Here is a 15,844-nt window from a genome sequence, read left to right as displayed (position 1 = left end):
CACGTGGATTTGAGGATAGCCGTGTTTGCAGATGGAAAAAGTCCGAAAATGCCGTGTGGGTACCCTGTTCTTTGGTGTCAGCTAATGTGACAGGTAATGTTTAACTCTCCTGCTAAATATTTTTTCATGTAAACAAATACCCGATTTTTAACGATTTTTTATTCTATATAGAATTATATAGTGAAAACAATTACCGGTGTGATACCTTGAAGGTGATTATGAAAAATCATTTTAATCCTTTTTAAAGACATTTTTCATTTTTAAAAGGCATATTTCAACAAAATATGTGATTTTATTAACTTTTTGTTTGAAAACACACAATTTTAAAATTAGTATTAGAATTAACATTTTTTTTAACAGATTTCTGTGTAAAAATTAACAATAGGTTATTTTTTACACTCAAAAATTTAAAATATGTCTAAAAAGGTAGCATTATGCATCTAAAATGTGGAAAGAAGTCAGAGAATATTGTTTTTTCATTTTATATGACTTAACATTATTTGCACCAGCTGACCGCAGTCAATTATAGTGTCTACAGACTTTGCGGTAAAGGGTGTTAAAGCTGATTTTTCAAGAATAGACTAATTCTAGGTTTGCGAATGAATTTTCAGCACAAGCAACAACTGCGATAAAATGTAAACAAGTAGAATATGTTCTCACAGAATGATAATTTCTACAGACACATGATTTATTTTAATTTATTCACACCCCCAGTGATACATATATTACTGCATTGGAAGAATAGAAATAATGAAATGAGTCAGATCTGTCTAATAAACCTAATACATAAGCTACATAAGTAAAATTCATTAAGAATTTTTCACAGTAAGGAAGATTATGACCAAAAAATCCTGAAATGCTGCCAGGGTCTGCATGATAATACTTATTCTGAGTTCTAACCATGCATCATACATGTAGTGCAGAATGTCACTTAGCACCATGGCATGCCTCTTGTGGTTCTCAGGACTTTATTCATGCTTTCGCAGCTGACATTCATGTTTTTTCAGTTTGTCAGAGACTGTTTTTTGTTATTTTTTCATTTATATGTAGGTGTTGACTGTCACTTTTGAATTAAGTCTCACTCAGTGAGGCTTATATGAGCATGATCTATTAAGTATATCATTGTACTGAAATATTAATAAATTCCAAATTTAACTGATGAAAAAATTTGGCATATTTACATAATTAAAATATCAGAATAGCTATAATTCAGCTAATAAGGTGCACCTTTCTTCTCAGATCACTTCCTATAAATTTTATCAGCAGTTTTTTGTACACCCACCCACCTCAAAGAATCATTGAGGATGTCCTGAATCTGGTCTCTGTGATGTATTTTGTCACATAGAAAGTGTTCAAACTCATAGAAATGTTTAATATTTATATTTTAAAATTTAAATGTTTATTTTTTATTGTAAATTTGTTGAAACAAAAAGATATAATCTTGCATAAATCATGGAAATTCATTAAACTCCTTTGGAATTCCTGAGTAAATCCATGAAAAGAGAATAATTATGCATGTTAAATTGAAATTTCATGGCTAATTTGTGTCTTAAGAGAAAGCCAGTTACATAAATCACAACAATAAATTACATCTCTGAATTGTTGTCTCCAGTTTCTTATCATCAAAGCCAGTTTAATGGAGTGTGGGAGCTGTGAAGAACCTCCCTAGATGCTGATATGATTTTGACTGCCCTGAGTTACAACACAGCATTTAGATAAACTTCTGCACAGCAGCTTGTAGACAAATACCTAGGCTTTATTTGGAACATAAATTGACCAGATAGTTTTCATTATCAACCCAGTATTTAACAATTTCTGTATTTTTGTTCATTCCTTTAAGGGGAAAATGCAACTTTGTTATGTAATAATTACATAATGGCCTTAGACTTGTAAAGTCTTTTCTGTGTGATGAAGACCAAAGCATTTACTCTCCATAGATAAAAAAGTGGTTGCCAAGCTTATTCTTTTAATGATTAAACTCTGCTTCCAAGAATGCACAAAAAAAATGCTTCGAGAGTACTCCGTGTGTTATTCTTGACAGACTTGGAGTAAGGAAGATAAATGCTTCATATCTTCAGAAATAAGGGAATTCAGATGACCAGACTTAGGGATGTTGGGGACAATTATCTAATGAATCTCGGGTGCAAAAATGGTAAAAATCGTACACCTCCTTCAAGGTCCTTCAATTATCACACCGATAATTGTATAAAGTTATATAATGAACTTAGTCAAATGTAGGTCCATATATATAAAATATTTTTTCTTTTCTTTTGAGAAGTTTTTCTATTTTCTTCCATTTTTTTCCATGCCATTTTTACAACTTTGGTACCCGTGCCTAGTAAATTTTATGTGTTTTGTGAATAAATAAAGGTTTTTGACAGGTTGTATTTTTTTGATGGCATTGGTAGGCTACTTCCTGTAGTGCACTGTGTTTATAAACACAGTGAAAACACGTGTTTGAGGGTAGCCGTGTTTGCAGATGGAAAAAGTCTGAAAATGCCGTGTGGGTACCCTGTTTTTTGTGTACAGTGTCAATGTGACCGAGGAATGTTTAACACCTCCAGTGCTAAATATTTTTTCATGTAAACAAATACCCAATTTTTAACGATTTTTTATTCTATATAGAATTATATAGTGTTTAAAACAATTACAGGTGTGATACATTTAAGATGAATGTTTGTGTTAATTGAATAGATCAATATTTGAAATTTGATGTTATTTTATCATACTTATTCTTTATCATTTATAGAAAAAGCAAAACGCCCTGTCAAAGTAAGTAGAGAGGATCTGTTTTTTATTTCCAGTACCAGCGTCAAAGCTATGGTTGTTTTGTTACAAAAGCTTGTTTAAAAAGGACTTGTTCCACACATATATTCAACACAAGGATCGGATAAACATTTTGATTGCTTTATATTTATTTGGGCAAATATAGAGGGGGGAATGTTCCTTGGCATATGCCTAGTTTTACTTAAAAAAATAAATAAATAAATATAGTTTCCACAAGAAATTGTTAAACACACGTATGAGAAGAAAAATGCAAGAAAGATCAACATTTACAAAAATTTAGCAAAGATTCCTTATATAAATGAACATTAAATTTTAACTGCTTCTTGAGCTTGTAGAGAAAACCCTCAAATGCCCTCTGGTCATAACAAATATTGCAAGAAGTTCCATTTCCTATATAGACAAGTGTTCTTGTTTTGATTGTCAAATAATTTATGTTCATTTGAGTGAAACGAATTAGAACATAAATTTATTTATCATATGTACTCAACACGTGCTTTTGTTTAACAAATGCAATAGAAGTTCGACAGAGCTATTGGTCAAATGTATTTAAAGGTCGATGCATGTAGAACAGGTGAAGAGGTATTCACTTTAATCACGCTTTTAACAAATGCATTCGAAGGCTTTGCTTTGTGATATTCACACCCACCCACCCACCCACCCTGTCACTTACTTCACCCATTTTACTTGTATTTTGTTTAATAAAGAAAGTAATTGTTTTCATTACAAGAAAATTAAAAGTTTTGTACACAACGGATTGATTGTCAAAGAAAACAATTTGCTTAGTCGCTTTTGATAATTTTATGTAAAATTTGATATAAATGTAAGATTGTTGTGTAATGGTACACAGTAGCTACATATAGTCGAAATGTGATTATAAATAGTTCTAACTAGTACTTACATTTATTTTGCATAGGTTTTATTTAAACTAGTCAATTAATTGTACATTATAATATATGACCCTTACGTAAGTTTGTGAGAATGAGTATTCATTTTGTTTACCTAACAATTGCTGCGGAGTATGAAAGAGTTTCCATAGTTTTTTCAACATATGACTTGTTTTTTATGATGAATTGAAAAATAGGATGTTTACACATGTATTATATTACGTTTTTAATTAGTGAAGTAAAACAAATATAAAAGCATTGTGTTCAAATGCATTTTTTACTCTTATGTGTGATTAATCATATTTTTGATATATGTGTCATGAAGGGGGGGGGGGGGGGGTTAAGCATTGGTATTTGAAGACTTGTGTTTTGTAAATGTATACTTCCAATAAATATTGGCAAGCAAGCGCTTTCATTTCCTATATAGACAAGTGAATAAATTCTGATCCGTCATAACAATAGTTTAGGTTTAAATTGATGGAAAAAGTCAAATAAGACTTTATTTATAATGGTATAATTGTTCCTTTTTTCTGTTACACAGTATTTTTAACATACGATTCAAGAGAAAACTGTATAAGGTGTACTCGCTTTTTAGTATATTTGGATCGAGGATCAAAAAGCTGTAACTGTTGTCCACAATCGAGAACAGTAAGATTTAAATGGGATACAAGGAAAACAACGGTTATTGAATTAAAAATTCGGAAGTTTTCGTTTACATATCATAATGAAAAAATGCAAATTTGATAAACAGATCAGATAAAACAAGATATCTGCAAGAAAATTTGTAATAATGAAAGGAGAAATAAATATGAGCTGAATTTTTTATCTTCAAAATTAACCATGCAGAATTGTATAATTATAAGGAAGCAAGATATAAAGATAATCTAACTGCATTGTATTCACTTAATGTTGAATCTTGAAAATAAGTTAAAAACTAAGCAAGTTGAAAATTTTAACAAGCAATCAGACTTAAAAGTATCATTTTTTAATTTTTTTATTTTCTGATTCTTGATATATCATTTAAAAATTGCACATCAAAAGTAAACCCAATTTTATTTTTCACAAATATAAAAACATTTCAGAAAACGTAAATACTGCTAATTACTTTATCTTTTACATTAGTCTGTGTATTAAATGGAAAGAATATGTTCTATGAAAGAATTATATTATATTTTTAATATTTGTCTGTTCTTCCTTAATTTATCTCTCAAACATATTATATATAATAGAAAAACATATATTTTATATAAAATAAATACATAATACATATTAATATACAATAAATACATTTTATGTTACGTAAATACATAGATATTAAAGAAAATGAACGAAAAAATCAATATTTACGTTATGAAAAATATACATTTTAAACGTTATATACGACAAATATGACCACGACACCCTTTACAAAGTATTCACAAACAAAATTCTCATCTTTTATATGTACAATATATGATGTCTTATATGTAAAGTTACACATCATTACACAATACTTCAACATAACCAAATCGATCAATCTCATAAACTTCACTTCAATTTAATAAAGGTATTTTTTCTATTTTACTGATTTCCTATTTCAAAATTTAAAACTTGTACAACTCAAAATTTTAATTTTGTTTTTACATACAAATTAGCACGCAGGATAAAATTTAACATCCAGTTTTATAAAATATGATGTCACATATAACTATTGCAAAATGTTCTTCATATGATTTGGCATTTTTTAAGCAGTTAGTTAACACAGTAAATCAACTATATTAGAAGCTATCATAACATTCCAACCACATGATTACGTAACCATTCAGTGATGATGTCATAGTTTTCATTCATCCAGTTAATGTTCGCCCTTAAAAAAAACAAATATTTATAAATTTTATTGAAAAAAATAATTACTACAAGACATTGGACTAAAACATATGGCCTCTTCTAAAAGATAGTACATACATGTATAATGAAACTTTTAAGAATTTTGAAGAAAGATTCAAATCGTCATACATATTTTTAGAACATTTTCAAGGTCAAAAAGATTGCTCGAGAATTTTTAAGGATAGTTTCCTTTTAAGCATTGAATTCATATTTTTAGATGCTTTCTGTCCTTTAACAAATCTGGCCATGCAGACAAATTGAATACCGCGCGTTAGCCAGGTGTGTTATATTGGACCGACGACATCCAGAAACATGAATTCAATGCTTATATTTACATTCTCTAATTTTTCCTCTTAATAAATGCTTATTTTGTTAATCACTAATGCCAATTAAGTGCACATTTTTAAATACAAATTTGTTGTATTTTTACGTTGATTTAACGGGGTTATAGTTCTTTATCAAATGGAGTTAGAACATTGTACATTCTGATGTTCCTAGAGTATTGAAAATGTATAGTTCCTACTTTTTATTCTAATGCACGATGACAAGGTTTCGCATGCGTAATAAGAATTTGAACGTCATTGATTCTTAATGAATTTCCCAAATAAATTTACACTGAATGTAAATATTGAACATTTAAACTCTATAATTATTGTGACGTCATGCAATATTACTGATCGATATATGTATTAGATAATAGATAACTCACATGATGAGGCATTTGTATTGTATAAAATCACTAATGTACATACGTGACGATTAACCTGTATGTTTGTAACTCACCTAATAAGAGCTAATGAAGTCTGGGTTTGCTTTTTCGCCACCTTGGGAGGTTTTTCTTTAAATAAGGTTGCCAACTAAAATAGATAAATTCATTTTATCGTGTTTAGTTTTAAAAATTGGCAATGCAATTTTTCGTCATGGAAAAACAAATTTTTTCCACTGTTTTAAAAAGTGTTCTTTCAAGGTACATGTCATCAGATGAGTCCTTGTCTGAAATGTACGTAAATATAATAATTGTCTATTATTCTCAACTATTATAAAATTAGTCAACTATTCAGAATGCCACAAAAATATGACAGGAAAGTTGACATAAATTATGTCTGGCCTGCAGCTTCAGGGTCCTTACTTACCTGTTTATATTCAAACTCTGAGTTAACAAACTGTGTAACTTCAGCAATTGTCTCTCTCAGTAGAAAATTGTCAAATCCAAATCTGAATAAACAAAATCTTTGGTTCAAACACAAAAAATGTTTTGGTTCGTTGTTTTCCTTACATTTTTAAATGCTTTTGATATAAAATTCAAATTTCAGATATATAGATGTTTAGGATTTTAATGCTATTCTAGACATGTATGTACAGTTGATGTAACAAAAAGTACATCTAGTTCCTTGGTCAGTTAACTTTTTCAAACAATACTTCTAGGTAAGAAAACAAACTTAAAAAGCTAATAGATTCAAAAGTAAATAATATAATATCTTGATTTACCATTTTTTTTTCAAAATTATAATATGAAACAAAAATTAAATTTCAATTAAATCTACTTTTAAATCTTAAGGATGAAACTTACTGGTCATTTAATCTGTCCCACTTTGTCATCAGTAAGTGAAGAGTGATCATCCTTCCTAGAGGTCGCTTTGACAAATAACTTATAACAAGGCGCACATCCTGCATCCTAATCCTTGAAGAATCAAAGATCCAGTTGGCATACCTGTTCACAGAATGAAGTTATTTAATCTGATTGAAAAAGATGGCCGACGTTATAATAAAAGCAAGTGTAGAGCAAGGATAAATTATTCCAAAAAAATTGAAATAATTGAGTTATCTAAGAGCCATTGAAAAGAAAGACAGAAAAAAGAAAGAACAAGTGAAAAGTTACAAAGAAAGAGAGGAAGAAAGAAAGAAAGAAAGAAAGGAAGATAGATAGAAAAGGGAGAATCTAACCTCCAGAGTAGCCATGGTTTCTGAGACTGTCCTAGTGCTTCCATCAACATCTCCCTCTCTACTGCCACGTTAGTCGACTGTGATTTGTTCCAGACGTAGTCCCACTCCTCCACCCCTCCCTCCCTCACCCCCACCATATAGATCACTGACGAGTAGTCACTGGGCAGCCTAAAAATAGAATACCATATAGATCACAGAAAAGCAGTCAAAGGGCAGGCTTAAAATAGAATACCATATAGATCACTGAAAAGCAGTCAAAGGGTAGGCTAAAAAAAGAATACCATATAGATCACTGAAAAGCAGTCAAAAGGCAAGCTAAAAATAAAATACCATATAGATTACTGAAAAGCAGTCAAAAGGCAAGCTAAAAAAATAGAATTAACACCATATTTTCCACTGATGAGCAGTTACTGGTCAGACTAATTAAATAAAATTAACACCATATAGATCACTGACGAGTAGTCACTGGGCAGACTAAAAATAGAATTAACACCATATACATGTAGATTCCTTACTATAAATACATGAAATCACTATGTAGGTTAACACCATAAAGATTAAATAAAATAGTAACAACATAATACAAATTTACGGAGCAGGCTAAAAATAGAATGAACACCAATTAGATCATTGAGGAATAGTCATTGGGAAGGGCTTAAAATAGAAATATTAGCATTGGATCAACACCATATAGATTTAGGAAGAGAAGCTTCTTAGTTGTGTTAATATCCAAATTATATCAAGGATTTTAATTTACTTTAAAAAAGGAATGACATGGGTAAAGCAAATTTCAAGCTTATTCTCAGTTGATTTGTAAAGTTTACCAATGGCATAAAGAAAGGAGGTAGGTTCTTTTATTCCGACAACCTAGTTATCCATGGACTGTACAAATATATTACTGACAAAAGAGCTTACTACATTGTACATTATCTCTGGGCTTTTTTCAGATAAAACCATTTAAGAAATAAAGGTTATTTTAACTTATGATATACGATATATACATAACATAATTTGAAAAAAGCTTCATACGTTATAATTTAATTTCAGTGTAGACAATAAGAAAAAATTCCTTCAGAAAAAGCCTTCAAATTAAGCATATTTGAAAATTAACGTCAAGGGGAGTAAGACGTAACTCATTGTGACATTGGAAACTTAAGTTATACGAAATGGATTACATCTTTTACCCAATTAAATAACGTGTTACGACTAAAAGTAAATTATATGGAGATAACTCAAAAGTCAAATAAAGAGTGCAATTTGTATATCATATCAAACACAGATTACTTCAATCATAAGAGGTGGGATCAGGTGCCATGAAGGAGTGAGCATCCGTGCCGAACGGTCACATTCAATGTATAACTGAATACTTACGTAATCCCCTCGTCTTTCCAAAGGTAAAACATTTTCCTGGCGTATGCTACTGCCTTTTTATATCCAACATCACAGGCTAGCTTCAAAATGGTTTGTCGTAAGAATCTATACAAAATGTAGTCATATAATCAAATCTCTATCCTTTTTTGGCAATAAAAGCTTGCTAATGAAAACTACTTAATATACATCTGTAAAATAAGTAATAATCCACTTTTTTTTTTAAATATCTAAATGAATATGTAAAATGAAATCGTTTTAAAAATTTGGTTTAGGAAGGATTTTTTATTAGTCGCAAAACAGTTTGGTCTGATGTCCTTCATGCATGATTTGCACAAACAATGGCAAAATGTGAAATGTATTGTGTAACATATACTTTGTTTTATTTCTTAAGATATGTTTTGTTCATATCAATAAAAAAGGTTTGTTTTATGAAATTACTAAAACAAATCTTCAGAAAGAAAAACTATTTATTGAAAGTTGAATATCTGTTGTAAAACAAAGTCATTTAACACAATATATATCAAATTAATATAAACATTTTGCATTATTCTTCTGGTAAACATCTCTTTCTTTCTAACAGACAAGCTTTAACTAAGTTGGAGAAATGCAAATTATATTACTTACAGTGTAGTTTATCTTAACAACGTCGAGGATTTTTTTTTTATTTTTGCTTCAATATTAATTATTACATTGACACTTCGCTTTATGTACTTCAGTTTCATAAGTACAACTTAAAATGACATATAAAGTGTATATAATGCTGGTAATAAGCCATTTTCTTCCAAGCATTATTAAATATGATTTAATAGATTGTGTTTAAAGAGTCGTTGTCCCCATCGACAAATTAAACGAATGATAAAAAACATTTATCCAGAAGTTCCAATTATATACATCCCCTGTCATCTTTCTAGAAAAACTTATGGGAAAAACTTTAATATCACAGACAACATCCAATATCGCTGGTACATTTCCTGCTTCTATCAGAGAAAACATGTTTCTTTCTGTCAATTAAATAAGACAAAGAGTCGCCTTATCTCGTTCATAATCCGGAATATTGACCATGACTGATTCATATCTTATTGAACTCAGAAAATGATTCCGAATCTCCTGATACAAATTTCCTTTGAGATACAACTTTAATTTGAGGGGACAGAAAAGCATAAATAGTACTTTAGACTAAGTGTAACAAGATATTGGCTGTGGAGGCTACGCAGTCAAAATGATTTTAGACATGCGAAGAAAAATGGCGTCTATATTTGGTTCTTTATAATCAATGCATGATTATTTACGCAGCAAATAAGTTGTGTTTCGCGACTAAAAAAGTAATTCCTCTGTGACTTTAAATGTTAAAAGGTCGTATTCTTTAAACCATTTTTCAGGACAATTTTTTTCTTTGAAAATTATGAATTCTTGACTTGGATCATATGTTCTTTTGTTTAGGTATATTAAATCATTTGCGCAATTTACTGCATGCTTTATTTTTCTCCTATTTCCGTTTCTTTACTTTGTATACTTTCGACTCTTTTTGAGGGAGTGGGGTTTCTCTTCTAATATGATAACCTCTTAAATATCTGGCAGCTCATACCTGTCGGGTAGAATCCCGTCCATTGACATCTCTATAGAATCGTACACTGGCGCCACGAGGTCAAGAAGATATTTCTAAAAGCCGAAATGACAGACAGAAAATCAATACCCGAAAATGTACAATCAACAGCAAATATTACAGTAATGCATAGATAATAAAATAACGTGAACACAAGTCAAATGGCCCTGTCAGTGCCAATAAAAGGAGATACGATAATGACCGAGGTCTTTCCGAGTGACCTTGATAGATTTGGACACTGATCGGTAAATGACTGTCATTTTTCATTTTAAAAGAGGATAAATGATATTGACAGGGAAAAGAAATATAGTATCGCGTATTTGCTTCCTCAGTCTTTGGGAATATCAATGTTGTTCTCAGAGGAATTTGTGATTTTCTCCCTGTTTAAATAACTAGTCTAACAGTTTTATTTTATTCCTGTAGTACATATTAAACAAAAGATTCATGTTCTATTCTAATCTATTAAAAAGTTTACGTTTTAAAAATTTATTAATTTATAAAATAGTTACTAAAGATATATTGTTCGTAAAACTTAATTTTCGGTTGGAAAGCATCTCCTTTTTATTGGTCACTTACACTGGCCATGAGCTGTATGTGTTGATCAAGTAATTGAACATCAGTATAAAAATGAAGGCCTAAAAATTGGTTTGAAACGCGACTTAAAATTGTTGCGGATAAAAGTTGGTTTACTGTATATATATAAACATATTTTTAGGAACAATTGTTAAAATGACTCTGAGAGAAATCTTTAGCATTCAGACATACTTCACAGTATTTAAAAGGACGAAATAAAGTACATGTAAATAAATAATATTTATTATTGAAAGGGTATAGGCTCTTTTATCTTTTACAATAAACCTTTTCCATATTTCTCAAAAGTTTTTTTTTTTCAAGTAGGAGAACATATGCTTTTGATTTAAGCTCTTTCCTATAAAATGGACATATGCTCCTAATATATTGTTTTTATTAATCAAACATGGATTCCTTAATTAAGCTGTTTTAAGTAGAATGAAAAATACTTCAAACAATTGGTATTACCTGTAGGACGACGTATGCCCCTGACTTTGATATCGAGCTCTTGATGTATTCCACAGAATCCAAAAACGCTACCCAAGGGGCGTAACCCCTCTCATACTTTAGGTATGTCGTCATCTTTAATGCAACGTCATAGTTCAGTAATTTTGCCCTAAAATCAATAGTTAAGACTTTATGTTTACTAAATATGTGGATTTTTTTAAATCTAATAAAAAAAATCATCGATTTATCATTTAACAAGATAATATCAAATCATTGCTATAAACCTCGCCAAGTTGAATGAATCTCCAATTAAACCGGCTCTGTTTGCCTCCGGGAAAATCTGAAAAATCCAAAAATTGCAGTTAGATAAAATATGTACATACTAAAATTTGAATTACCCCATGATATTTCGAGAAAATTTATTCCAAGTACGTAGAAAGTAATTTTAAGAAGACAATGAAATAAATGTACAATTTTTAGTCGGGCCGTTAGCAAATAAAATTATCTTGGACATTCATAAATGGTTGAGTTTGCAAGCGTTTTAATTGGATTTTGACTAAATACGATTTGTAATATCTTTTAAAAAAAATCGCGTTTTCTGCCTCTGACAACTTTTTATTTAAAATTTATTTTAGATGTATTTTTTCCTTTCTTCATTGGAGTGGTCTCAACACAATTTTAAATCACAATATACGTAAAGTTAATTTAAAATAATCATTAGTATTACATGTAGTTTTTAAAGTCAATTTAATTTACATACAATTGGATCGGTACATTTATTAGGCATACATAATATCTAAAGAGACAAAAATTTCTTCGAATTTATAAGTTCCAGAACAGGTTGTCTTACTACTGTATACAGGGTAATTTCCGCCCTTTCACAATTAATTGCAAATAATTTTTCCCCGTTTTACATTCGCCTAGTTATAGTTTTGTTTAAAAAATTTAACTGCATTCTTTGAATTCGCCGTTCGAAATTCGCCCAAACGAGGGTAGGGCGAAAGAGGCGAAAATGAAACGAGGATAAAAATTTCCTTGTATGCAGTATAACTTACGGTGTGGTTTCTGTTCAGTTGATCTGCAAGTTTCCCCCACATGTTATCTTCATAATTAACACGGTAAAATCCCATGTAGTCATAATTAGCCAGAATCCAAGAGTCCGTGGACCGAGGAATTGTAGCTGAAACCAAAAGGAGCATAACAATAGAAAATTAAATAAAAGTGGAACACAATTGTTCACGAGTTTCTTGAAATTTGGAAGGTAATTGCTCTAGCATAGTTGCTGGAATGTTAAATAATATCTAAATACATTCTTCTTTGCGCGTAGCATCGTATTTCGAAGTCTTAATTATATAGTTAAATAGTTTTCGCTATGTCTAAATATTAAATATGATTTATTGTTATGCTTTTATTCGTGTTATACATTATAGACGTTAGTTTAAATCCCTGCTTGTTCCTGCTTTAAACACCATTAAAAAGCAATGTTTAAGCAGAATTGAAAATCCCCATCGTCAAAGATAAGTCCATGCAGTGAATTTTGACAAACATGCTGAACAAATTTTGGGGGAAATGGGGAAAATAAATTTCAGGTCTTAGCCAACAGTGGGATATCCATAAATGTATTAATTACAATTTTTGAAGTAAAGTATCCTGGACTTCTTTTTTTCCAGGCATTAAAAATACACATAGGGTTCTGTAAATAATATTTTGAAATATTAAAGTCAAAGCTCGTTATCTCAATTTGGCTGAGGAAAACTTCGAAATATCCTATAAATCAAGATTTCAATGATAAAATATTTAAATAATAAGTGGTTAGGACTTATTCAAACCAAATCACTTCGACATACCCATGATATTCAATGCATCATTTTGAGACACTGAAGATCAACTTCAATTGATTTTCATCTATGGTTATTTTTATGACCATCCTTTTAATTTGAAACGTCATAAAATACAGCGAGAAGAAAGGTTAATCCACCCTTGTATAGGTAAATTAAAATAATACAATTTCTTCTAAGTTATCATTTATTCATCTAGTGATATATTTGCCTATTTTACCTGAAGTATTGTTCATCCAGACCAGTTGGACTTCCGGTTCATCTTCCGTGATATAAGTAAACGGTACCACCCATCTGTAGGATCATAAATAATTACTTCCGGTTATATACAAATATTGTTTTCTCATAAGCTTAAAACAAAAGTGGCTATAGGCTTGCAATGATTAAATATGGTTTCACTTTAATCTAAATAATGATGTTTTGTTAAAGAAAATAAGAGATGCCAAGATCTAGACAAAGAGTATAAGAAACAGAATAGAGAAGAAGTAGAAAGAAAGGTGTGAGGGGAGAAAAAAAGAGGGCGAAGATGGAGAGAGAGTCTCGGAGAGAAGAGAAGAATAGAGAGAGCAATAAGTAAACAATAATGTAGAAATTATCCTGCAAGTTTATTCGTTTGACATTATAATGCACATAAGCTGTCGATCATGTTAATCTTCAGCCTTCATGTTCATCAACACAACAACCTAAACCCATTTAATTCCCAAACCTAATACCCCCTTATTTAGGAATAAACAATTATATATTTTTTTTTATACTATCAATGATTGATTAATTGTTTTTAGTTTTACGTCGATCCCATTAGAGACTTTTTCTCTCGTATAGAGACGTCACCATAGAACGTTGAAGGTCTTCAAATTTTGACCTTTACTCGGCACTCAAAGCCATTAAGCAGTGAGGGAAACTTGATCGTGCCAACGCCTGCCGTGACAAGGGACCTCAGTGTTTAAAATCTCGTCAAAAGGATCCGCAACTTTCACTTCCAGTGCCGAGCGCATGACGTAGGAACATCTGCTACCCATTTTTTATCGACGTAGATCAGTCACGGTCGAGATTCAAACCCTGGACCTCCAGACGTAGGGAGCGCTCTACCGACTGAAATATGTGAATATGATGACCTGCTTACTTGTAATCGTCCTCGTTTGACTGCGATGTGTTACTGTCGGCCATGTTGTCTAGGTATAGAAATCTCTCCTGAGTCAGGTTATAGCTGTCCCCGTCCGTCTGCATCGTGATCACGGGAAATCCCATCTGACGGGTCCACGTGTTCATGGTGGACTTAATGTCATATCTATAGTCCACTGCCTTAAAATGAAAGAAAACATAGAGTAACAGATTTAGCATTAAAAACCTTATATAAGCGTTTATTCCTGCAAGTATAAAACGAATCAATTGAGTAGTTGTTAAAATAAATCCACTTTTTTCTAAGATTAAATGTGCTTGATTGATGTCATGGCTGCTCTTTACCTCAGAAAAGGTGTCCCAAAGTTCGTCCATTTTCGCATTCCGGAACTTGAATCTGTTGACGTAGAGCTATCCGATAGAAACAATTGGAGCGCTAGTTTATACATTATAATATATTGTCAGATCTAAATAAAGGATTTTAAAAAAGGTTACTCTGGGATATTACCCTAAGGCCTTTTTGGAAATCTTCCCATCCGACAAAACCCATGAGCATCCTTAAGATGGCCATGCCCTAAACAGAAATAACATTTCTATAAAAACTCTGAGTTAAAATGCTTTTGTTGAATCCTAAATGTTTCAGGGAGCCTATATCATCCCATTAGTATGGATAGATTTATTATAACCTTGCTGTAAGAAATGGAGTCGAAAGATTCAGCAATGTCGTCTGGAGTGTCGATAGGAGTTGACACCGGATGTGACGTCGTCATTGCGTCTTTTACCATCACCGGAAACACTTCTTTTGCGACAACAGACAGCGTGAACTAAACGAAATTAAACAGGGAGGAAAACAATTAATGCTATTTAACAGGAAAGGCGGAATAAATCTTGAGCTGACTAGATATAATTTGTTTTAACCGTACCACGTTCCAGTCTGGGTAAATGGCATCCATGGCGAAGTACATAAGAAGACTGGCAAATCCCTCATTTAACCAAAGGTCGTCCCACCATTTCATTGTTACCATATTACCAAACCACTGAAATATAGGTCTAAATTTTGTATATGTTCCAGTTGGAATCATTGGTTTCGGCAGAAAATGCCATTAATTTAACAAAGAAGTGTAGTTCCATTTTTATTAAAAAAAAACAGTTGTCAATGATATCAAAAAGCCTGGACTTTAATGGCTTATTGCTAACTTATGGCTAACTACTATTGTATGATTTCATGTTCTAGCTGTAAACGTTATTTAGAATGCTTACTGTATGTGCAATTTCGTGTGCTATGATCAGGGTGACCATTAACTTGTTCTCGCTTGAGGACACACCCTGTTCGTAAAGTAGCGCAGTCTCGCGATAAAGCACGAGACCCCAGTTCTCCATGGCGCCACCGCTGAAATCCGGTACTGCCACGTGAT

General features: G+C 31.3%; 1 protein-coding gene across 1 annotated transcript; it reads right to left on the bottom strand.

The window, feature by feature from the left end:
* Positions 1 to 5,393: 5,393 nt before the first annotated feature.
* On the bottom strand, positions 5,394 to 15,839 carry LOC134279926 (aminopeptidase N-like; the record flags this gene model as incomplete). The annotated part of the gene is made up of 17 exons (XM_062762336.1): positions 5,394 to 5,517; positions 6,321 to 6,394; positions 6,671 to 6,752; positions 7,108 to 7,248; positions 7,482 to 7,649; positions 8,853 to 8,957; positions 10,438 to 10,511; positions 11,494 to 11,641; positions 11,757 to 11,812; positions 12,528 to 12,652; positions 13,531 to 13,604; positions 14,434 to 14,612; positions 14,775 to 14,840; positions 14,938 to 15,003; positions 15,116 to 15,253; positions 15,353 to 15,466; positions 15,690 to 15,839. Coding segments are annotated over 17 exons (1,839 nt in total), but the record flags the coding sequence as incomplete, so codon positions are not given.
* Positions 15,840 to 15,844: the final 5 nt, after the last annotated feature.

The sequence above is a fragment of the Saccostrea cucullata genome, unplaced genomic scaffold (genome assembly GCF_032062105.1).
Source record: "Saccostrea cucullata isolate Sc308-1 unplaced genomic scaffold, CSIRO_AGI_Scuc_v1 ctg4919, whole genome shotgun sequence".
Classification (NCBI taxonomy): domain Eukaryota; kingdom Metazoa; phylum Mollusca; class Bivalvia; order Ostreida; family Ostreidae; genus Saccostrea; species Saccostrea cuccullata.
Note: the sequence above shows the minus strand (reverse complement) of the source record. Positions and strands in the feature narration are given on the sequence as shown.